Source organism: Panthera tigris, chromosome B4 (genome assembly GCF_018350195.1).
Source record: "Panthera tigris isolate Pti1 chromosome B4, P.tigris_Pti1_mat1.1, whole genome shotgun sequence".
NCBI classification, from domain to species: domain Eukaryota; kingdom Metazoa; phylum Chordata; class Mammalia; order Carnivora; family Felidae; genus Panthera; species Panthera tigris.
In genome coordinates, this window is record NC_056666.1 from 42803255 (window position 1) to 42828971 (window position 25717).

The 25717-nt window shown below is 40.5% G+C and overlaps 1 protein-coding gene across 2 annotated transcripts in view; it reads left to right on the forward strand.

Annotated features, from left to right (window-relative positions):
* The window catches only part of KLRG1 (killer cell lectin like receptor G1), a 35073-nt gene that overhangs the window by 5739 nt on the left and 3617 nt on the right, over positions 1-25717 (forward strand). The window contains exons 2-4 of one of the 2 annotated variants that reach the window (XM_042991739.1): positions 12003-12051; positions 15619-15723; positions 18135-18295. In XM_042991739.1, the coding sequence (XP_042847673.1) occupies positions 15687-15723; positions 18135-18295 (198 nt within the window). In that variant the 5' untranslated portion in view covers positions 12003-12051; positions 15619-15686. Of the gene's footprint in view, positions 1-11843; positions 12052-15618; positions 15724-18134; positions 18296-25717 lie in introns of those variants that run through there. The other variant, XM_007089539.3, reaches the window with a different exon arrangement.

A 25717-nucleotide genomic window follows, 5' to 3' on the forward strand; every position in this document is an offset into this window, starting at 1 on the left:
TTTTTTGCTTTTTTTTTCTCCTTGTGTTACAACCTCTGCCATTTATTTGATGTGTTTAGTCCATTTATGATGAATTCACTTATTGATGTGGTTGGCTTTAGGTCTATCATTTTGCTATTTGTTTACAGTCTGTCTTACATGTTTTATTTCCCTTTGTTTCTTCTTTCCTTTAAAGAAATTCAGGGGAAAAAAGAACACCATCTTTTATATGCACCTATATATTTACCATTTCTGTTCTTCAGTCTTGTAGGTCTAAGTTTTCATCTCGTGACGTTGCTTTTAAGTATGAAGAGCTTCTTCGAGCATTTCTGGTCGCGCTGGACTGCTAAACAGTTCCATTTTCTTTATATAAAAGTGTTTTTTGGGGTTGCCTGAGTGGTTCAGTTGGTTAAGTGTCCAGCTCTTAATTTCTACTCAGGTCATGATCTTGCAGTTCCTGGGACTGAGTCCCAAATCGGCCTGCTTGAGATTCTCTCTCTCCCTTTCTCTCTGCCCCTCCCCTGCTAGTGTGTGCACTCTCTCTCTCAAAATAAATAAACTTAAAAATAAAGAAATTAATGAGGTGCCTGGGTGGCTCATTCGGTTGAGCGACTGACTTTGGCTCAGGTCACGATCTCGCAGTCTGTGAGTTCGAGCCCCGCGTCGGGCTCTGTGCTGACAGCTCAGAGCCTGGAGCCTGCGTCGGATTCTGTGTCTCCTCTCTCTCTGCCCCTCCCTTGCTCATGCTCTGTCTTTCTTTCTCTCTGTCAAAAATAAATTAACATTAAAAAAAATCTTAAAAAAAATGAAGAAAGAAATTAAATTTTTAAAAAAGTCTTTTTTTCTTCTTTATTCTTGATGGATGTATTTGCTGGATATAGAATTCTGGACTGGTAGCAGTATTCACCTCACACCCCAGATTGATTCAGGTATAATTGACATATAACTGTGCAAATTTAAGGTATAAAATGTGATGATTTGACATGTATGTATACTGTGAAATGATTACCATAATAAGCTTAGTTACTATATCCAACACCTCACTTAATTACTTTTATTTTATTCTTTTTTTTTTTTGGTGTTAAGAACATTGAACATTTACTCTTAGCATATTTCAAGTATACAGTCCAGCATTCTTAACTGTAATCACTGTGTGGTACATTACATCTCCAGAACTTACTCATCTCATAACTGGACGTTTATACCTTGTGACCAACGTCTCCTTATTTCTCCCCCCCTCAGCCCCTGGAAGCCACCACTCTACTCTGTTTCTCTGAACTTGGGGTTGTTTTTTGTTTTTTGTTTTTTGTTTTTTTTTTTGATTCTACATATAAATGAGATCAGGGGCGCCTGGGTGGCTCAGTCGGGTAAGCATCCGACTTCGGCTCAGGTCGTGATCTCACAGTTCGTGGGTTCGAGCCCCACATCGGGCCCTGTGCTGACAGCTCAGAGCCTGGAGCCTGCTTTGGATTCTGTGTCTCCTTCTCTTTCTGCCCCTCCCCTGCTCGCCCTCTGTCTCTCAAAAAGAAGTAAACATTAAAAAAAATACATATAAATGAGATCATACAGCATTTGTTTTTCTCTGACATTTCCCTTGGCATAATGCCCTCAAGGTCTGTCCATATTGTCATAAATGGCAGGGTTTCCTTCATTTATATGGCTTAATAATATTCCACTGTATCTATATACCACATTTTCTTTGTGCATTCATCCACTGAAGGGACCTAGGCTGTTTCCATGTCTGGACTATTGGGAATAATGCTGCAGTGAACAAGGGGGTGTAGATACCTCTTTGACATTGTGATTGAATTTCCTTAAGCTACACACCCAGAAGTGGAATTGCTGGATCATATGGTAGTTCTAGTTTTAATTTTCTGAGCAACGTCCGTATTGTTTTCCATTGTGGCTGTACCCACGGTATTATTATCTTACCTTTGAAAAAATGGCAGGGGTCCTGGGTGGCTTAGTAGGTTGAGTGTCTGACTTTGGCTCAGGTCATGGTCTCCTATCGGGCTCGCTGCTGTCAGCGCAGAGCCCTCTTTCGACCTTCTACCCTCTCTCTCTCTCTCTCTCTGCCCCTGATCTTCTTGTGTGTGCTCTCTCAGAATAGAATAGAATAGAATAGAATAGAATAGAATAGAATAGAATAGAATAGAATAGAATCATTTAAAAATGGCATTCCGTTGTCTTTCTCCTTCTTGGTTTCTGATGAGAATTCAGCTACCTTTCATGTCATTGTTCCTCTTTGTTAATACGTTGTTTTTCTCTCTCTGCTTGCAGTATTTGCTTTTTATCTGGCTTTCAGCAGTTTTGTTATGATGTCCTTAGGTGTGATTTTCCTTGTATTTATCCTGATTGGGGTTCGTTGAATTTCTCCTATCTGACCATTTCGCACTAAGTTTGGGAAATATTCGATCATTAATTCTTCAAGTTCTTTTTCTGCTCCACTATTTTCTCCTGTATTTCTGGGACTTCACGTACAGGCATTGATGTCGTCCCACAGGTCACTGAGGCTCTGTTTATTTATATATTGTTTTCTTTATATTGGGGTAATTTCTAGCCATCTGTCTTCACATCCCACTGACCTTTTCTTCTGTCCTCTTCAGTGTGCTGTTAATCCCATTCAGTTGGGTTTTTTAATTTTAGTTTTTTAAAATTATGGATATTATTCTTTTCTGACTTAGAATTTTACTTGGCTCTTTTTTACAGTTTCTATTTCCCCACTAAGGTTCTTCATCTTTTTATTCACTGGGACTATATTTTCCTCTTGCCTTTGAGCATATTTATATGGCTATTAAAGTCTGCTAATTCCAACACCCATGTCATCTTAAATTTCTTTTCTAGTTTTTTACTTTTCTCTGGGCTGTGACCCACGTTTCCTTATTTCTTTGCGTTGTAATACTCTTTTACTGTATGCTGGAAATTAAATATATTGCATTATAGGGAGTCGAGTTATGTTGTCTCCCTTAAGTGAAATTTTTATTTGGAAATAAAGTCATATTTATAGAAAAGTTTCAAAGGTGGTACATAGCATTTTTTTCATACCCTTCACTCCATTTCTTCTAATGTTAACGTTTTAAGTAATTGTACTTTTGTCAAAACTAAGTAATAATAACTGCTCTATTATTGACTAACTTTGAATGTCACCAGTTTTTTTATTAATGCCCTTTTTCTGTTTCAGGATCTAATCCAGGATATCCCCTGGCATTTAGGTGTTTTTTTTTTTCTTTAATTTTTATTTTTGAGACAGAGAGAGACAGAGCATGAGCGGGGGAGGGGCAGAGAGAGAGACACACGCACAGAATCCCAAGCAGGCTCCAGGCTCCGAGCTGTCAGCACAGAGCCCGACACGGGGCTCAAACTCCTCAACCGCGAGATTGTGACCTGAGCCGAAGTCGGAAACTCAACCGACTGAGCCACCTAGGCGCCCCCAGGTGTTTTTGGGTTTTTTTAAGAGAGAGAGAGCTCCTGTGCATGTACGTGCAGTGGGGTAGGGGCAGAGAGAAAGGGAAAGAGAGAATTGTGTAGGCTCCATGCCCGATGGGGAGCCTAACGTGAGGCTTGATCTCGCGACCCGTGAGATCATGACCTGAGCTGAAATCAAGAGTCGGTCACTTAGCTGACTGAGCCACCCAGGTGCCCATGCATTTAGGTTTTATATTTCCTTAGTTTTCTCTGGTCTGTGGCAGTTTCTCAGTATTTCTTTTTCATAATGTTGATATATTTAAAGGGTACTACTCAAATACTTAGTACTTCTCAATTTGAAGTTACCTGATTTTTTTTTTTTTTTTTAATCTTTAGACTGTAACTATGGGTTTTGGTACAATGTACCACAGTAATTAAAGTACCTTTTTCATTGCATCATATTGGGGGTACATGATAGCAACAAGACTTATTACTGGTGGTTTACATGATTAACCCTTTTTATATGATAAAGGTTGTGTTTGCCAGGTTTCTCCAATGGAAAGTTACTGTATTCCACTACCCGTATGTTATTCTTTGGAAGTGAGTCACTAAGTCTTTCCAACGCTTAAGAGGAAGAGAATTAAGTTGAATATCATGATGGGGAATGCCTGCATATATTATGTGTAATCTCTGTATGAAAGATTTATAACTTCTTCCTCATTTATTTATTTATTTATTCAATCATGTATTTTAATTAGTGTGGATTCAGAGGAGTGATATCACCATGATGGCAGATTAGGAGACAGACCCCAGTCTCTGTCCCCTCCCTTCCCCCTCCAAAGAAGAACAATTAGACGGTTATCACTAATGAAAATATCTCTGAAAGATTCTAGGAGGCCACTTAGGAAAGCATCAGCAACACAGTGGGGCAAAAACACTTGAGAATAACCACACAAAAAAGGTAGGAAGAACAGTTCCATCACCCACATATATACAATCAACTAATTTCTGACAAAGGCATCAAGAATAAACGATGGGGAAAGGATGGGCCCTTAAATAAGTGATGTTGGGAAAACTATATCCACATGCCAAAGAATGACATTGTACCCTTTTTTAATACCATATATAAAAGCAACTGAAATAAATTGAAGACTTAAAAAGTAAGACCTGAAAGGGGTGCCTGAGTGGCTCAGTCAGTGAAGCTTCAGACTTCAGCTCAGGTCATGATCGCACAGTTCGTGAATTCGAGCCCCGCGTCGGGCTCTGTGCTGACAGCTCGGAGCCTGGAGCCTGCTTCGGATTCTGTGTCTCCCTCTCTCTCTGCCCCTACCCCACTCGCTCTCTGGTTCTGTCTCTCTCTCAAAAATAAATATTAAAACAAAATTTGAAAGGAAGACCTGAAACTGTAAAACTCCTGGTAGAAAATGTCAGGGAAAAGGTCCTTGACGTTGGCCTTGACAATGTTTTTTTGGAATGTGCACTAAAAGCACAGGCAACAAAAGCAAAAATAAACAAGGGAGGCTAGATCAGATTAGGTCGTTTTTGCCCAGCAGAGGAGACAATCAACAAAATGAGTGAGGATATAAATTGGTACAGCCACTACCAAAAACAGTATGGAGACCCCTCAAAACATTAAAAATGGAACTACCACATGATCCAGCAATCCCACTTCCGAGTATATATCCAAAGGAAGTAAAATCACTATTTTATTTTATTTTATTTTATTTTATTTTATTTTATTTTATTTTATTTTATTTTATTTTATTAAAAAAATTTTTTTTAACGTTTTATTTATTTTTGAGACAGAGAGAGACAGAGCATGAACGGGGGAGGGGCAGAGAGAGAGGGAGACACAGAATCGGAAGCAGGCTCCAGGCTCTGAGCCATCAGCCCAGAGCCCGATGCGGGGCTCGAACTCACGGACCGCGAGATCGTGACCTGAGCTGAAGTCGGCCGCTTAACCGACTGAGCCACCCAGGCGCCCCTAAAATCACTATTTTAAAGAGGTATCTGCACTGTCACAGTGCACTGTCATAGTAATCATAATACGGAACAGCCTTAGTATCTGTGGGTAGAGAAAATGTGACATACAGTATAACCTTGGATTGTGAGTCACTTGTTCTGCAAGTGTTCTGCAAGATGAGCAAACATTTCTAATAAATTTTAACTTGATGAACGAGCAATGTCATATGATTACAACTGAGCCAATGGTTCTTCTCTCTCTCTCTTGCTGTGGGATTATGGGTGATGGTGTCCCGTGCTCAGATGCTCAGTTTCAGGCCGAGGTGTTTTTCAGTGATTTTTCAGCACGTGGAAGGTGCCCATAACTGAACACTAGTGTATTTTTTGTCACTTCAAAGCACCTATGGACAGTCCTTTAGTTTTCCATACCAAGAGTAAGTTTAGGAACGCTTTGCTTTTTCTAGGTCAGGCTGCCTGCACATATAGACCCTTTCCTCCGCTGCCTTATTGTCAGTTACATTAAATACAGTACATGACAAGAGTTTATTCATACTGCCCTGTAGTCAACACCCATGCAAGCATATACAGTGGCCCCCATGCAGAAAAAGGTTGGAAATAAAGGCGGTAAGAAAAAGGAGATGATTACGGTGGAAGTTAAGGGAATTATCGGGAAGTATGAACGAGGTACGTGAGTGGCCAAAATTGGAAGATTTTGTAAAGAAGTCTATGTCTGCATCTTGTCAGCAGAGGAGGAGGAGGAAAAGGCGGAAGGAATCCCTCACTTCAAATGAGATTAGGGAGATGTGTCAAATGTGGGAAACAGTGCAAAATTGTGTAGAAAAGCACCACCCAAATAAAGCTGGAGTAGTGCGAGCGATGTATCTGTTTAACGACAATGCAGCATCACATTTCCCCGAAATCCTCAAAAGGAGGCAAAAGCAAGTGTTATTGGATAGATTCCTTGTTAAAGAGGCACAAAAAGAAAGATTCCATTGAGCCAATAGATAACAGTGATTCCATTAGTGATAGTTAAAGTTGTCCTACACAATAACCCTCCGCTCTCTTGTCTCCTTCTCACCAGCCACGAAGGTTTTCAAAGGTAAGTTCAGGTTAATTTGTTTATTTTTTTTTATATTTTGTATGTTCTTTATTATTTTGTATTCTATTACAGGATTGTAATCATTTTTATATGAATATTTTTTGGGTTGTGGAATGGAATCATCTGAGTTTCCATGATTTCTTATGGGGAAATTCTCTTTGATATACAAGTGCTTTGGATTACAAGCATATTTCTGGAACAAATTATCCTCACAAACCAAAGTTTTACAAACGTATGTGTGTGTGTATGTGTGTGTGTGTGTATGATATACAAAATTATTCAGCCTTAAAAAAAGAAATCCTGCCATTTGCAACAACACAGATGAAACTAGAGGATATTATCTATGTGAAATAATCCAGACCAGAAAGAAATTTCTCATATCACTATTGTGGAATCTAAAAAAAAAAAATGTCGAGTTCATCATAACAGAGTAGAATGGTCATTAGCAGAGGCTAGTGAATGCGGGAAAAGGGGAGACATTATTGATCAAAGGGTATGAATTTTCAGTTATAAGATGATTAAGTTCTGGAGACCTAGTGTACATATAAACAAACTGGTCTGTCTGTATAGTGGAATATATTCAACAATAAAAAGCAATGAATTATTGATATATACTACAAACACGGATGAGTCTCCTTTCATTCACAACTTGGGAAAGATGCAAACTAATCTACAGTGGTAGAAGGCAGATTAGTAGGTGCCTGGGTGGTGCAGTCAGTTAAGCACCTGACTCTGGATTTCAGCTCAGGTCATGATCTTACGGTTTGTGAGTTTGAGCCCTGTATTGGGCTTTGTGCTGATGGTGTAGAGCCTGCTTGGGAATCTCTTTCTCTCTCTCTCTCTTTCTTAAAATAAATAAATAAACTTTGTTTTTATAAAAAAGGCAGATCAGTGGATGCCTAGAGAAAGGTGAATGGGAGGGGCAGAGGAGTAGTACAGAGTGCACAAGTAAACTTTTAGGGGTGATGAATATGTTTATTTCCTAGAGGGTGGTGATGTTTTCACTGGTGCATGCATGTATGTTATTTATACATCAATAAAGCTATTAAAGGGGCACCTGGGCGGTTCAGTTGGTTAAACCTCTGGCTCTTAATTTCTGCTCAGGCCATGATCTCACGAACCGTGAGATGGAGCTCTTCATCGGGCTTTGAGCTGACAGTGTGGAGCCTGCTTTGGATTCTTTTTCCCTCTTTCTCTGCCCCTCCTTCTCTCCCTCTCCTTCTCAAAATAAGTAAATAAACATTAAAAAAATTAAAAAAACAGGGACACCTGGGTGGCTCAGTCGGTTAAGTGTCCAACTTCGGCTCAGATCACGATCTTACGGTCTGTGAGTTTGAGCCCCGAGTCAGGCTCTCTGCTGACTGCTCGGAACCTGGAGCCTGGATCAGATTCTGTGTCTCCCTCTCTCTCTGCCCCTCCCCCTCTGTTTCTCTGTCTCTCAAAAATAAATAAACATTAAAAATTTTTAAAAATTAAAAAAATATAAGCTATTAAGAAAATAACATAGGGGTGCCTGGGTGGCTCAGTCAGGTAAGTGTCTGGCTCCTGATTTCGGCTCAGGACATGATCTCACAGTTCGTGGGTTCTAGCCCCGCATTGGGCTCTGTGCTGGCAGTAGGGAGCCTGCTTGGAATTCTCTCTCCCTCCCTGTTTGCCCCTCCCCTGCTCTTGCTGTGTGTGTGTCTCTCTCTCAAAATAAAAAAAATAAACATGAAAAAAATTATTAAAAAAATAAATGAATAAAAATAAAAACATATACTCGGGGGATGCCTGGCTGGCTCAGTCAGTAGGGCATGTGACTCTTGATCTGGAGGTCGTGAGTTCAAGCCCCATGTACAGTGTGGAGCCTACTTACAAAAAGTAATAAAATGAAATGAAATAAAAAAATGTATACACTTGAAATTTGCTGAGAGAGTAGATTTCAAGTGTTCTCACCACCCCCCGCCCTCCCACACGAATGGTAACTATTGGAAGTGTTGGATGTGTAAATTCGTTCGCGGCAATCATTTCACAATGTTTATATCAAAAGTTCCACATATATATGCTTTAAGTATATACAATTTTAATTAAAGATACATGCAGCTAAAAAATCAGTGAGTATGAATTCATAGCTGTTTTTTCTTTCTCTGAGTTATAATCCCATACGGTTTATTCATTTTCTTGCCCTAATTGTTTCATTTTTGGCCATCGGGAGCATTGTCAGGTTGGTTCCCGTGTCCTTCTGACATGACCTCATCTTGCCTTTTTTTTTTTTTTTTTTTTGGTTTTAGTTTTTGAGTACCTCCTCCTTTTCTAGCACTAAAAGATGCTCCAGGCTTATCTTGGATTTTCTGTGCCCTGACCCTAGAATTAGTCATTTCCTCAAGAGGCCCTGTTCTTATGTTGCTGCCACAGCCACCTTCTCCTCCTCTTTCTTCTTTGTCTTCAACCATCTTAACCATTTAAAAAAAATTTTTTTTTTAACATTTATTTATTTATTTATTATTTTTTTTAATGTTTATTTATTTTTGAGACAGAGAGAGACACAGCATGAACGGGGGAGGGGCAGAGAGAGAGGGAGACACAGAATCAGAAGCAAGCTCCAGGCTCTGAGCCATCAGCCCAGAGCCCGACGCGGGGCTTGAACTCACGGACCGAACTCACGGATCGTGACCTGAGCTGAAGTCGGACGCTTAACCGACTGAGCCACCCAGGCGCCCCAACATTTATTTATTTTTGAGACAGAGAGAGAGAGAGAGCATGAACAGGGAGGGTCAGAGAAAGAGGGAGACACAGAATCTGAAACAGGCTCCGGGCTCACATAGCCCGATGCGGGGCTCGAACCCACGGACTGGGAGATCATGACCTGAGCCGAAATCGGACTCTTAACCGACTGAGCCACCCAGGCGCCCCAAGCATCTTAACCATTTTTAAGGGTGCGGTTCAGGAGTGTCAAAATGTTCAATGTTACAGACTTAGTATTTGTGTCCCCTTCCACCCCCAGAGTCCTATGCTGAAACCTTAATCTCCAGCGTGGCTTTATTCTTTCTTTCGTGATGGGGTCTTTAAGGAAGTAATTAAAGTGAAATGTGGTCATCATGGTGGGGCCCTGATCTGAGAGAATTGGCATCCTTATGAGAAGAGCCACCAGAAAGCTTACTTGCTAGCTCTCTTGCACACGTGCACTGAGGAAAGGCCATGTGAGACCAGTGTAAGAAGGACAATGCTGCCCCCCCCCCGCCCCCCCCGGGGGGAGTTCTCACCAACTCTGCAGGCACCATAATCTTGGACTTCCTGTGTCCGGAACTGTGAGCAAATAAATTTCTGTCGTTTAAGCTACACCGTCTGGGGTCTTTTGTTATGAGAGCCTAGGCAGACTAACACAAGCCTGTTCACACTGTTGTACGACAGATCTCCAGACGTTTTTCATCTTGCCGCACTGAAACTCTAGAACCATTAAATAGTCCCCCACTTCTCCCTCCCCCAGTCGCTCCAGCAATCACCACTCTATTTTCTGTTTCGATGAATTGACTACTGTAGAGACCTCATATAAGTAAAATCATAGAGTATTTATTTGTCTTTTTTTTGTGTGTGTGATGGGCATATTTCACGTATCATAATGTCTTCGAGGTCCATCCATACTGTAGAGTGTGATAGGGTCTGCTTCCTTTTTATGATTGAATTATATCCCATTTTATGTATAGACCCCCTACGTAAGGGCGTCCGAATTTGTTCTCACAGGCAGCTAAATTACTGGTAGAGCTTTTTGATTCTGGTCAGCACCACACCGCCCCTCAGCAGCGGCTTGCAGGGTCTCGTTCTCTGTTTGTGCGGCCCACCTTGACCATGGTGAATTCCCATGTGGTTTTTGGGGCACCTCTCTCTGTAGCCCTCTCTTGCCAGTTACCCTGCCCTGCACCCCCCAGCCACAAACACAGCTCAAAACTGTGCCTCTCTGCCTCTTCCACTTAAACTGCTGCTCTGTTTAGAATTTGTTGTCCTGCTTTGTGCCAGAAGGTGGCCCTGGGTAGAATGCCGGTGACCCCAGTGCTCGCCTTGTATATTCCGTTCTCTCTGGGATCGCGGTGCTGCCCGTACTCCTGTGCCTGAAAACAGTTGCCTCGTGTAGTTTGTTATACATAGTTTTTTGGCTGAAGAGCAAGTCCAGTCTTACCCTTGTGGGAAGCAGAGCTATGTTAGGTTTTTTGTTTTTGTTTTTTTTTAGATTTTTAAACGCTTTTTTTTCTTTTTTTTTTTTAATTTTTTTTTAATGTTTATTTATTTTTGAGACAGAGAGAGACAGAGCATGAATGGAAGAGGGTCAGAGAGAGAGGGAGACACAGAATCCGAAGCAGGCTCCAGGCTTTGAGCTGTCAGCACAGAGCCCGATGCGGGGCTCAAACTCACAGACCGCGAGATCATGACCTGAGCTGAAGTCAGACGCTTAACTGACTGAGCCACCCAGGCACCCCGTTTTTCTTTTTTTAAGTAATCTCTGTGCTCAACGTGGGGCTCAAACTCATGACCCCAAGATCATGAGTCGCATGCTCTACCAACCGAGCTAGCCAGGTGCCCCACAGCTATACTAGTTTTTATTAATATCCTCTCCCTGCTTCTCTTTCCTCTCTTCTCTCTGTATACGTTATGTTTTGGCATACTCTTACGTAGAGTTTCAATTCCATTTCTGTTTTCCCTACTTTGACTTTTTATTAACGTTTCACCTATTAGAAATACGTTATTCACACTTTAGTATATATTTATGCAATTCATTCCCCCTTTTGTAGTTGTTTTTGAATATAAAAATACGAGAACAAGGAGAGAAAATTTAATGGAATTTCTGACCCTGTGACGTGTAAAGACTGAAGCACAAGTGGGAAGATGTTTGGGGGCACGTGGGGGGTGGGTACAGCATTTTCACAAAACATGTATCTGGGAAGTAGTTCATTTTCCCCATGATGCCAGGCACATACACCCAGCAGTCCATTTCTCTTGTCATATGTCACTAACCAAAGACTCCAAGAAACAATGAAGTTGGTCCCATTTGGCATGCATCCATTTTCTCAAAAGGAAATAAAGCAAATACAAAATCTGTAACTAAGAACCACTCTCGTTTTCATTTGTTTCCATCGCTGAAATTGCTGGACTTCAGAGCAACTTTTCCTTGTTGTAGAATTATGTGAGATGGGAGTCAATTTAATATGTATTTAATGAGTATCTAGAGCATATGGTAAGGCAGAAAAAAAAAAAAAAGAACAACCGAGTTTAGAATATTAATTTCGTAGGCAGCTCCAGATTTTGAATCATTTCCTGAAACATTACTTCTGCTTATGTCATGCTGGACCATTTTTTTTTCTTGAGAAAAAAAAAACAACTTGAAAACCTCCAAATTTCCTGCTAACAGTTAAGACATTGGGCTGTTTCCTTATTGACATGTGCCTCTTCATACTTCTATAATTTTACTCTCTCGATCGCTTCTCAGCCTTTTGGCCAAGATCAAGTGTATAATTTTACTCTCTCAGCTGGATGTGAATGACATTAGATAAAGATGATTGACAATGATATTTATTCTGTATTACAGTTGTCTACTGAACCTCCAGCCCAGAATGACTACAGACCACAGGAAAAAGGTGAGTTAATCAAGTTAGTGTGCAAAACCATGGAAGTGACCTTAGACTAAGGAATGAATGGGATGCAGAGTAGGTTTAGAGTTGAGGATGCAGAAAAATCGAGGGCAATTTGAAGGGTAATTTTGGTTCAGTTGGCAGTGCAGACTTGAAATATGAAAATCTGCTCTATGGTCAAGGATCTGATCTTAGCTAGGTCTCAGGTACATTTTTTTTTTTTTTTCCCCTAACTGTTCACTTTTGTGAAACATCTGTGAAACCCAAGCTAAGGCAATTCTGTTACTCTTTATTGCTCCTGAACTAAAGCAAGAACTTCTTTAGTAATGTTTGGAGTAACCTTGGACCAGCTGTTTAAATTCTAAGCATCTCTGTTTTGTTTCCTGACTACGAAATCAGGAGAAAGACACCAATAATGTTGCTAATGGATAGTAGTAAGAGTTTCTTAGGAAAGAAACTGACTCACATGTCTAGATCCCCATCCCCCCCAGTATTGTGCCCGAATGGTGACAGGGGTAGGAAAAAGGTATCAAGAATACTGCCGATAAATATTCAGTGACTCTTTGGGGATTTGAGGATGAAAAAGACATTTTTACTTGGAGCCCTGCGAGAACACTTTCTGAGACAGGCAGATAATAGTTAAGAGCGAAAATTAGTATTTGACTTTATATCTTAGGCAATAAATTCCCACAAAGTAGGTTTTTTAGTAGAGCTTAATAAACTTTCTCTCTTATTATTACAATTTTTAGTGTGGTTCTTTGAAAGCATTGCTGTAATTTGCTAAACGATTCTAGTATACTTGGACATTTAGGTTTATTTCTCATACTATAAATTATATGGCATTGAACGTTTACATTTATATATATAATTCTGTCTTCTGGATTATATGTGTACTGATTTCTAAGGAATAGAAATGTTAAGGCAAAGTAATCTATATACTAATGTGTGAGTGCAAGGTCACACAGTGGTAAGCTGAAACCTGAATATAATTATCTTGATTTCTAGGCAAGTGGTTTTTTATTCATATACAGTACATATTGCACATTCTTATTTACTGCCACTATGTTCCTTACCACCCTAGCTTTCCAGGGTGCTCTCCTTGGGCATAGGATAATAGATGAGGAGCTTTCAAATGACATTAAAAATCTCTGTACAAAATTATTACATGTTTATTATAGAAAATAGGGGAAAAATGAAAGCAGATACAAGAAAATAAAAATCACTAATAATTTCACATCATGGCGATAGTTACGATTACTATTTTGATCTATTTTTGCCTGTCTATACTGAGCCTACTCTATGTCCTCTACTAAGAGGCTTTTAATATGTATGTTTTTAAAGTAAATTAAAACACATTTTAAATTCCGCTTAATTTCTTGAACTGGGCTGTGGTTACACAAATACAACCGTGTTTTGATACCATTTTTCATTTTGCATGACATCTAAAATCAACATTTATTTTATTAAGTATTTTACTATAGTGCAAGTGTATTTTTTCGTGTTTTTGGGTGTGTCCGTCCAAATATTTATCGTGCAGAACTCTCTCATTTCATTTTTATTTATTTATTTAAATTTCCTTTTTTTTTTTTTTTTTGGTATTTATTTATTTATTTTGAGAGCGAGAGAGAGCACAAAAGGGGTGGAGAGAGAGAGGGAGAAAGAGAGAATCCCAAGCAGGCTCCACACTGTCAGCGCAGAACCTGATGCGGGGTTCAAACTCACAAACTGTGAGATCGTGACCTGAGCCAAAATCGAGAGTCGGGTGCTTAACCGACCGAGCCACCCAGGCACCCCTGAGCCCTCTCATTTTAAAGATATCTCTCACCATGAATTTCTTTCTTTTAAGAAGTTCGGAATGCTTCATGGATATACACACATGTCTACAGGATAATTTGTCTAAAATTTAAGCGGTAAAGTGAGACCCCAAGTAGAGTTAATTTCCAAATTTCCAAGTTAAAGACGACTAAATAAAGGGATCAAACGTAGCACTTAAATTCCTAACTTGAGACATTTTTGTTCTTTACACTAACCCATACACTGTCAGACTATGAAACCGCTGCGATTTTGAGATAAAAGTTTGGGTTAAGAAAAATGTGCATTTTCCAAAGGGAGGAAAGTACCATTCTTAGACATAGGTTATATGTAACCTAGTTAATATGGAGTGGTGCACTATTCTTAAACATATCAACCTAAACTCATTGTTCTTTCAGTACACTTGCTGCTGACGCGAGCACAACCCATTGTGCTCTCAGAAACGACAGTTTACAAAGCACTTCTGAGATGTACTTTATTTTATTTTCATTTAAATTGTAGCTACTTAAATTTTGACTGGGTAATACCCCACATGGTTCCAAATTCAGAAGGTGCAAAAGAAAACAAGGTAAAAACGCCTCCCTCCTATTTCTATCCTCAGAGACCTAATTCCCCTCCCTAGAGACAAACAACATTATCAGATTCTTGTGTCTACTTTCAGAAATACGAGCATACGTTGTTCTGTAAAATATTTCTTTCCCTTACCTATATATCTTGAAAACCACTCCGTACCTGTAAAAAAAAAGCATGTCTTTATTCCTTTTTTAGAATATTCGTTTTACGGGTATATCAAAATGTATTTTAAAAAAGAAAATGTAGTTGACCGGTCTTTTATTGGTAGCCCTTTAGATTGAATTTAGTTGTTTTCTTCTGCAAATACTATTGCCATGAATTGCCTTATAAATACGACACTTTGCACATGGGTGAGGATCTGTGGGAAAATATCCTCCAAGAGAATTTGCTGGACCAAAGGATAAATGCCTTTGTGATTTTTGTAGACATTGCCAAATTGTCCTTCAAAGTGGTTGTACCAATTAATATTTTCACTGCTAAAGCATGAGATTATATAAGCCACAATTTCGAAAGAAAAAAATATTCTGTTTTTTTAAGTTTAGTTATTTATTCTGAGAGAGAAGAGGGGGGAGGGGCAGAGAGAGAGAGAGGGAGAGAGAGAGAATCCTATGTAGGCTCTTTGCTGTCAGCACAGAGCCCAACTGGGGGCTTGAACCCAAGAACGGTGAGATCGTGACCTGAGCTGAAATCAAGAGTTGGACGCTCAACCAACTGAGCCACCCAGGCGCCCAAGAAGAAAGTATTCCTTTTTTTTTTTTTTTTTTAATGTTTATTCATTTTGAGAGAGAGAGAGACAGAGAGAGACAGAGACAGAGAGCACGAACAGGGGAGGGATGGAGAGAGAGGGAGACAGAATCCTAAGCAGGCTCCAGGCTCTGAGCTGTCAGCACAGAGCCTGATGCGGGGCTTGAACTCAGACTGTAAGATCATGACCTTGGCTGAAGTTGGACGCTTAACCGACTGAGCCACCCAGGCGCCCCAAGAAGAAAGTATTCTTAACTTAACAAATGTAATATGTTGTTTGATAAAGATGTGGGTTGTTACTCTAGACTTTAGAGCAAGTCCCTGATATCCAGCAAAGAAACTAGGCCAGATTTGTTCAAGACTTCAGATATCCTTCCTTGGCCTTTTCTTTTCCTTCAACCTTTATTGTAACTCAGGATTTTGTTTTGGGTTCTGTGCTTGCAGTTTCTTCTCCCAGGTCCCCTCTCTCGCGCCATGTGGCAATAGCTTTGGGACTTCTGAACGCCCTTCTTATGTGTTTGCTGCTTGTCCCGTGGATTCTGTGCCAAGGTGAGTACTAACTTTAAGTGAACACCTTTTATTTTACCTACTGTTTAAAAAGTTTATTGATTTAAGTAATCGCTACACTCGACACGGGGCTTGAACTCAACGACCCTGATGTCAGGGGTCTCCATGCTCTTCAAGTTGAACCAGCCAGGTCCCCCTATTTGACTTATTTTGTGTTATAAAAGCAACATAACATAACGGAAATTTTGAAAAAAGAAAAGTAATGCCAACAAAATAAATCACCACTTGTATAAACGACATTTCCTGGGTACAGTCCCCTAGTCTTTGACTACAAGCATTTATGTAAATGTTTATTCTTTTAACAGAACTTCTGTCAAGTCCTCTAAAATCTTCCCCACCTTTTTTCTTTTTTTAAAGTAAGTCTGAGTGTAGTTCTGATCATTATATGCTTGTAATTTCATATATTGCTTTCTAATTTTATATTATATCATAAACACTTTCCTACCTACTACCATATTTATCATGATAATCAAATTATAATTATATCATTTGGGTATTAATTTTGTATTCATTGTGCTTGACTTTTCACATAATATATCCATCAAAATTTAATTAAATATATTCTGATTTTTTTTTCCAATTAGACTGCTTTCACATTTTCTAAAATGAAATTTTCTAGATTTAATTCTTCTAGGTCCTTAACTGTGCTGATCCAGAAAGCCCTTGGTTTACTGTCTCACAGTGCAGAGTTTTGACTTAGGTTATGTTATTGAGATGATCGTTAGTGACAGATTGTTATATACAGACTTTATCCATTAGGACTCTAAGGGTTCATCCCTGGGACTTCTACCTCAGACCCAAGTCTTTTGACAGAAAGAGACTCCAAGGGAAGTTGGGAATTTTCTCATTCATTCTGGGAAATGCCACAGTTGTGCAGAAAAAGCACAAATCTATAAGGTTCCAACTTTATAGCTTGATCCCCAGAACCCTATATGGGTCCCCTGCTAAGCCACAGAAAAGTTGTCCAATGTTGACATTGAAAAGTACTGCCTTCCCTACTTTTAACTCCCCAAATCTACACTAGATATGTAACCTATTAAGCAATTCTATATCCACACATGTGCTCATTTGACATAATGGCTCACGCTTGCCTACTGTGGAGTTGTGCCTCTGCAGAGTTTATACAAATGCATTACGTGGAAGTAGAAAATCCATAGAATTATGGAATCTTGGCTGAAATTACCTTGAAAGCTTGCTCAGTTCCCTTTCATTTTCACAGACCTGTAATCGAACCATTTTAAAGGGGTGAGAGTGTTCTGTATTTAAAAGAGTCCTGTGAGGGGCTCCTGGGTCGCTCAGTCTGGTTAAGCATCTGACTTCGGCTCAGGTCATAATCTCACGGTGCGAACACAGAGCCCGGAGCCTGCTTCAGCTTCTGTGTCTCCCTCTCTCTCTGTCCCTCCCCTGCTCTCTCTCAAGAATAAATACACATTAAAAAAATAAAAAAAAATTTTTTTTAATGTTCATTTATTTTTGAGACAGAGAGAGACAGAGCATGAATGGGGGAGGGGCAGAGAGAGAGGGAGACACAGAATCGGAAGCAGGCTCCAGGCTCTGAGCCGTCAGCCCAGAGCCCGACGCAGGGCTCGAACTCACGAACCGCGAGATTGTGACCTGAGCTGAAGTCGGACGCTCAACCGACTGAGCCACCCAGGCGCCCCTCAAAAACATTTTTAAGAGTCCTGTGAAGAGAATTGCGTTCACTTTTCACTTTCGCTCTTGATATCCATCTCTATTGGAAACATTTTTTTTTGATAAATTATTTTGCTGAAGTATAAGTCTTTTGTCTGATATCCAGTGATGATAGATCACTGGATATTTGTGCCAAATATTTGCGTTTGTGCTAAAAGAGAAAACCTCTATCTTTCACTCTAGGTAAGCTTGCCTTTTCTAGCTTCTGTCCTTTTCTTTTGACTCAACCTGGGGTATCAGGTTGAGGTTAGGCATTCTGGAAGATTCTGCCTGATTTCAGCCATGTATATTATGCAGCTACACAATGTGTGCACTGAACCTACGTAGACAGGCACTGGTACAGATAATGTGGATGCATCGTTATTTTATACAGTGTGTGTATGGCATGAGGGCATAAAGACCTCTAGCGCAAGTAAGGTACTCTGTCCACGGTCCTCAGCCAGGTTGTATGTGTTTCCCTACCTGCTTCTTTAGTCATAGTCCCATGCCTGTGTCGTGGAATGGACAGGAGTAGTGATGGAGTTGGGCATTGCGAGGTTTTTAGTTTGAGGCCATGCACTGTTGTGTGTTTCTCTAAACCTTAGTCTGAAAGACGGTGGGGCAGGGAAGACAGTGGGGCCGCCATATTCTATTTATCTCCCATTTCATCCCCGGGGCCAAGTGGTCTATAAAGATGTGAACCAGGTCCTCTTCCTTTCCAGGTTCCACTCGTGCCAGTTGTCCTAGTTGCCCAGACTTCTGGGTGAGGTATGGCGACTACTGTTACTACTTCTCAGTGGAGAAAAACAACTGGGATTCTAGTCTGGACTTCTGCTTAGCTGAAGACTCCCATCTCCTTATGCTTACAGGCAACCAGGAAATGGTAAATGAAAACACTTAGCAAACGTAGGGGTTTTTTTTTGTTGTTGATGAGTGCTGCTCCAGTGTATCATGTCTCCTCTTTTGAGGAACAGAAGGAACATTCTTCTCTTTCTCTCTCCTGCTCTCTCCTCTTTCTCCTTCCTCCTCCTCTCCCCCTGCCTCCCTCCTTTTCCTTCGTATTCCTTACGCTTTCTCTCCCTGACCCAGCAACCCTCAGGTGTGGACACCTAGATGTTTGCAGACTCAGGTGTGTGTGTAGGTGTGTGTGTTGGAGGAGGAAGGATGGTGAGTATTACAGACAGGAATTAGGCCTGAAATACAGGTCGAAGGAAAAGAACGCATTAGATCTAGAAACAGATGGGTCCAGCACCCAGGAGGCATCAGAGTCCTATGAAGGAGCTGGTGGAATTTCGAAGGGCGTGGGGGAGAGAGATGATGGGGGACAAAGAGACAGTGGCGAGGGCTTACATGCCTTTTTCATGAATTTCCCTTCATTCATTGGAATCCAGTAAGTTCCAGGCTAGGAGACGGTTGGGAATGATGGGGAGGGCATGGGGAGGAAGCAGTTCCAGAAAGCTGGGAAAGAAGAAAGGGGGGGGGGGCGGGGATCTTAACCTCCTTGCAGGGCTAAGCTGGGCTAACCTCCACTTCCTTCCTACTGGACTCTCAGATCCTTTCTGTCCACCCAGGAGTCTCCGGGAGGAGAGCTCATTGTTAACCCTAGAGCAGCTCCAGGTAATAGAAGGAGTTGACATCCTGAGGTAACTTGAAAGCCTGACGCAGGACTCGAAGCCGCGTACCACGAGGTCGTGACCTGGGCCGAAGTCGGGTGCTTAACCGACTGAGCCACCCCGGCGCCCCTGATTTTTGTGTGGTGATAATTGTTTTACGTATTCTCTTTTGGGTAGAATCAAGTCCCAGACAACAGTTTGTTCAGAATTGAGCTATACCTGTGGAAATAACGTTGTGTGGTGACACACACTAACTACTTTGGTAGCATTGCATACCACGTAGAGCTGTCCGGTCACCATGTTGTACATCTGAAGCTAATGTCACATCGGGTGTCAACTATACTTCAAGTTAAAAAACAAAAACAAAAGCATTCTTTCGGGAAATTCAGGGAGGTAATCATTCTGACGCTGTTGAAGAGAACATATAGTCCCTACATTTTTCTACATTCCTATTTTGAGAAAAGACGGAAGCATCTAGATTCCTTGTTTTCCGTCAAATGAGGAATGCTGTCATTCCTCTGAAGTTCTGCGTGGACTCTAACTCCAAATCAGTCTCTGTCTGTGACTTCCCTTTCTTGTATGCCTTTGCCAAACCACGTGGCAGAATGCACCGGGGTCTATTCATGAGATACAGGAGATTTTATGGGCATCTGATAATAATAGCCTTGCTTTCTGGGCCTTTTGCAGCAACCGCTGTTCTCACCATGATATAGCTGCAGCGGAGGACGCGAGCTGACTAAAGTCAATAGCAGAAGTGAGCAGAGAGCTTGCAACATTGCAGGGCAAAGACTGGTAAATAGAGTAGTGAGTCATAATGCGAGACCCTGCCACCGAGAAGTGTGGTATGGCAGCTATTATAAACGAGACATTGTGGTAATGAGAGCTGAGGAGGAAAAGGGCAAAGGCACGGAATATCTGGGGCTTCGGGATATTTCTATTTCTGCACGCTCCCCCGAAGGAATAGAGGGGGTATGAGAGGGATTTTTGTCTGTCTTTACTTTCCTTGAATCCTGCCTCTGCTGTTGAGTGAGCTGAGCAGAGTTAGATGGGCTACATTTTCAAAACTGGCTTATTTTCTCTTAAGGCCCCTTGTTTCAGGTCCGCGCTAGAGAGGGTAGAAGGCCCCTAGCAGATTCAGTAGCAATCACCGGGAAGTTTCGCTTCTGACATTCCTGTGGAACCTTGCTTGATTCTCGGGTCTCTTTTTCTTGCCCCCAGCTTTTGTCAGATTCTATAGAAACAGAATCTGGCTTACCCTTCTGTCTTAGATCAGTTACAGCAAAGTGAATAATAATAATAATAATAAGAAGAAGAAGAAACTAACATAAACTGAGGCTTTGCCAAGTGCCAGATATTTTGTGTATATTATTCTCAATCTTCATAGCCCATCCTACGAAGTCAAGTTCAACATCTCCATTTACTGATGAGTGCGTACTTGATGAATAACAGTTAGTGAACAAGTAGAAGCCTACAAATCTGGCAGACCTACACCGTTTTTTTCAGAGTCGGATTTTAAACTCCATGTCAGCCAACCTTTTGAAGTCACTTACGGGATTATTGTATTGGATGGCTTCCGGATCCATCCTGTGTGTGCTGAAGAATGAGATGACTTTTCCTATTGTCTTCTGTGCCTTTTCTTTTTCTTTTTCTTTTTCTTTTTCTTTTCTTTTTTTAAATGTTTATTTAGTTTTGAGAGAGAGAGAGAGCAGGAGTAGGGGAGGGGCAGAGAGAGAGAGGGAGACACAGAATCTGAAACAGGCTCCAGGCTCTAAGCTGTCAGCACAGAGCTGGACGCGGGGCTCCAACTCATAAACTGTGCGATCGTGATCTGAATCGAAGTCAGATGTTTAACCGACTGAGCCACCCAGGTGCCCCATTCTGTGCCTTTTCTATTCACGTTCAGAAAAGTATTTGAATTTGAAATCCGGAACGTACATTACGTGACTCTTAGGATTGAAATATATTTTTAAAATTTTTACTATTTTTTTATTTAAAACATTTTTAATGTTTATTTTTGAGAGAGAGAGAGAGAGTGAGCATAAGCAGGGGAGGGGCAGAGGTGGGGGGGGGTGGACAGAGGATCTGAAGCGGACCCTGGGCTGATAGCAGAGAGCCCAATGCAGGGCTTGAACTCATGAACCGTGAATCATGCATGACCTGAGCTGAGGTCGGCCACTTAACCAACTGAGCCACCCAGGGGCCCCTTAAATATATTTAAAGTAGTGAGATGCTCACTTATTATCTCTTTTTTCTATCTTGCACTTAAACATTTTATTTTTGAGAAAGTAATTACAAAATGGAAATGGAATTGCTCTGTTATTTCGGTTTTCCGTTTACATTATGGCACTTCCTCTTTGTTCTTTTTCTTGCTCTTTGAATTGCTCTTTAGATCTTTAGATATATCCAAATTCTTGATTTTTTTTCATTAGGCTCCGTTTTTAGGATGTTAGCATTTGTTTCTTATGGTTGTTGGTGTGTTATTTTAAAATATATTTTGACTAGAGCTTACCCGGTGGGAATACTTTGGTTTCTTTAAGTCTATCCTGATGCCCCTCACCCTGTAATACCTTTCTCCCTCATTACCATCATTGGGGATTATATCATCAGACTCTATTCTTTTAACAACCTCTCATTCAGCTTTAACCATCGGCCCTCTCAGGGTTTGTGACTTTGAGATTGTCTGTCTTCCTCCCGAACTGTTAATACTAGCTTTTCCTATATTTAGGGTTTGCATCTAAATATTCTCAAGATTTCCTTCTTTGGATACTGAGGTACAAACACTATGATATCATGGGCACTCTCCCTCCTATTTTAAAGTAGAATCAGGTAACAGAAAGTTTAAAAAAAAATTTTTTTTTAATGTTTATTTTTGAGAGAGAGACAGAGTGTGAGTGGGGGAGGAGCAGAGAGAGAGGGAGATACAGAATCCGAAGCAGGCTCCAGGCTCCGAGCTGTCAGCACAGAGTCCGATGCGAGGCTAGAACTCACGAACCGTGAGATCATGACCTGAGCTGAAGTTGGACGCTTACCGACTGAGCCACCCAGGCGCCCCGGAAAGGTTTTTTATAGTTTTTTTAATAGTTTTTTTTCAGACAGTCTTGAGTTCGTTTTTACTACATTGCTTGCTAGCTGTGTGAAGTTTCCTTAACCTCTTTGACTCTCAGTTGCCTCAGGTACAAAGAGGAAAAACTTTCCAGAACTGTTACGATATTAAATGAGAAAATCTGTGTGGAAGTTCCTTTACCGTAGTAGGAATCACTTAATTTTAGTTTTTTTTTTCTTTTCCAATTCTTTAACGAATTCTCCTTGTCACAAAATAAAGCTCAGCATCACAATAACTTTTATTTTTCTCTTCTGCCTCCCAAGACATGAAATTTCAACAAATATGTATCACAAAGTAAGTTGTGACTTGTTGAATTGAATATGTTCCTTATGAGGAGATATGAAATATGTTTGAAGACTCAAAGAAATGGCTGGAAACACAGGGTTGATGGTAGGAGAACTGTTTTGCTCTGGAGATGCCGATAGTCTCGTAATGTCTGTGTTTTTTTGTCACCCTTCCTTCATAAACAGATTGAGCAGCAGTTGTGACCTTCACACCAAAAGTGTAGGTGTGGTAGACAGTTAAGATATCTCTCGCTATCTTTGTTTTTTTTTTAACATTTTACAAAATTGTGGTAAAATATGCTTAACGTAAAATTAACCATTTTGACCATTTTCAAATGTACAATTAAGTGGCATTAAGTACCTTCACATTGTTGTGCAACCGTCACCACTGTGCATGTCCAGAACTTTTTCATCGTCTCAAACTAAAATTCTGTACCCATTAAACAATAACTCCCCGTTCCCTCTCCCCCCACCCCCCACCCCCCAACCGCTGGGAACCACTGTTCTTTTTGTGTCTCTGGATTTGCCCATTATGTCCTTTCATATCTGGCTTATTTCACTTAGCATGCTTTCAAGGTCCTTTCAGGCTGTGGCATGTGGCAGAATTTCATTCCTTTTCTGGCCAAATGGTGTTATGGTGTTCCATTACATGGATATACCACGTTTTGTTAATTCATTCCTCTGTCAATGGGCAGTTCCAATATCTTTTGAATATTGTAGCAGGGATAGAGTAGTAATCAATAAAAATTCTTGCTATTGTAGTACTTACTTTTGGAGGAAAGACAGACAACAAACAAGTGAATAAATAAATTTGGTGATATACGCCTTGAAGAAAATGAAACCGTGTAATAGTGAATGTAGGTACTACTTTAGATTGGCCAACTAAGGAAGGCCTCCCCAAGGAGGTAGCATTTGAGCTGAGACCTAGGCCTGAATGACAGCCATGTAAAAATCTAAGGAAAGGGTATTCCAGGCAGAGGGAAAAGCTACATAAAGACCCTAAAGTAAAAATGACCTTGGCATGTTAAAAGAATAGAAAAAAGTTTCAGGTGACTGGAAGCTAGTAATTGAATAAATGCTTGGCAGGATCTAGATCGTGTAAAACCTTGTAATACATAGTAAAGATTTTAGATTTTATTCTATGTGAAAGAGGAAATCATCAGAGAGCATGAATCAGGGGCACAATGTGATCTTATTTATTACTAGAAGGGGAGTGCCTCCTATAACGCGGAAGTTCAGCACTAGGAGAGAAAACTTGGATGCGTATTAGGTAAGGAGCGTTGGGTCAGCCCGTTCACCCATGTGAACTTTTTTACCCTTCTAGATAGAAGAACAGGATAATTCTAGTGTATCTTTCAGGGCTTTATTTTATAACTTGAAAAAATCTTTGCGAATATCTGAACTAAATCCTCTTAAGGAAACTCCAACTCAGCCAGATTAAGCAAAGTTTTCATCTTCAGAGAGCAGGGACAAAGCTAACGGTAGTGTATTGTTTTTGTTTTGTTTTCCTAAATGCTGCACTGCATGTCGAACCTTTCAAGTGAATTAGGAATGAATGCAGAGGTATTTTGTAAACCTTAAAGTACCGTATGAATATAGGACATAATTGTCTTCAGGATACTCTGCCCCGAGAGAAAAAAGTTATCACAGGAGATGGATTATTTGGGAAGGAAGTGTTGAGAAACAACTTTTACAGATTTTTCAAGCGCTTCATCTAGAAGCTACTCCCACCACCATGTTTCTTCAGTGGAAACTAAGCTTGAAATCCGATGAAGAGAAAATAGAAGTTATTCGGAAGCGGGAAATAGCACAAAGGCCTTGTTCTGTCTGTTATGGACGGCATGTTTGTGTCTCTCAAAAATTCATACATTGAAATACTAATCTTCAACGTGGAGATATTTGAAGATGTAGTCTTTGGGAGACAATTAGATCATGATGGTAGGGCCCTCATGATGGGATAAGTGCCCTTATAGATCTTGTCTCTCTGCTCTCTGCCATGTGAGCCTACAACTAGAAGATGCCCATCTGCAAATCAGGAAGCAGGCCCTCACCAGATGCCAGATTTGCCAACACCTTGATCTTGGACTTCCCAGCCTCCAGAGTTGTGGGAATTAAATGCCCATTGTTTAAGCCACCCAGTCTATAGTGATTTGTTATAGACCATCTCTTTTAATGTTTTTAGTGGGGATGCAAAGAAACCTTATGCTTCTCTTTGCTTTTAGAAGAGAAACTCTTGGGGCACCTGGGTGGCTCGGTCGGTTAAGCGTCCGACTTCGGCTCAGGTCATGATTTCACGGTCCGTGAGTTCGAGCCCCGCGTCGGGCTCTGTGCTGACAGCTCGGAGCCTGGAGCCTGTTTCAGATTCTGTGTCTCCCTCTCTCTCTGCCCCTCCCTCACTTGGACTCTCTCTCTCTCTCAAAAATGAATAAACTTTAAAAAAAAAATTAAAAAAAAAAAAAAAAAGAAGAGAAACTCTTTATTTGTGCCAGTGATAGTCTCCAAGTAAGTAAAGGGGGCTAATCCAGACCCAGTTAAGAGCAGAGTCCTTGAATTCTTACTCCTTAGCAACCATCTTCCAATAAAAACAAGGACATCAAAATGGGACATCTAGCAGTATAGGAAGAATCACAGAGTTGAAATTTCTTAGTAGAAACTGGCGTCTTCGTAGTTGTTGGATAAAGAAAGCATATTTTCTTTAAAAAGCATTCATCGAATTCAGCTGCGATTAGAAATTATTGATACATTTAAATGAAAAAAATTATATATCTAATTTGGAGGAAAATTAAGAAGTTTAAAAATGTGTTGTGTTTTTTTTTTCCTGAAACCTGAAGCAGAACGTAATTTTCTTTGATTTCTTTTCAAAGATATCTAGAGGAGGTTTTTCAGATTGCCTGAAGGAAATCTAGGAGTACTCTGCTATCTTGGGTCTTCCCCAAGATGGGCTTATAAATAAGCCCAGGTGTTAGGATATCTGCCTTTATATATCATGAGAAACAAACATGATATATTAGCTTTAATAAACATTCTTATTCATACGTCAGCTTGTTCTGTACAACATTGGCATCCCAAGAAAGTCAATCATACTGGAATCTAATGTTATAATATAAGCTTAAGCAGTCTTCTTGGCCTATTTTATCAAAGAGAATGTCCAGTTGCCTAGCATGCTGAATGTACATGTTTCTTGGCACATCCTAGGAGTCTCATGGTTTTTTCAGGGCTAGAGAAAGCACATTTTATTAAACCAAACCAACCAAGTAACCCAACAAAACCACTAAAACACAAGATTCCTGGGAACAAAATAGAAG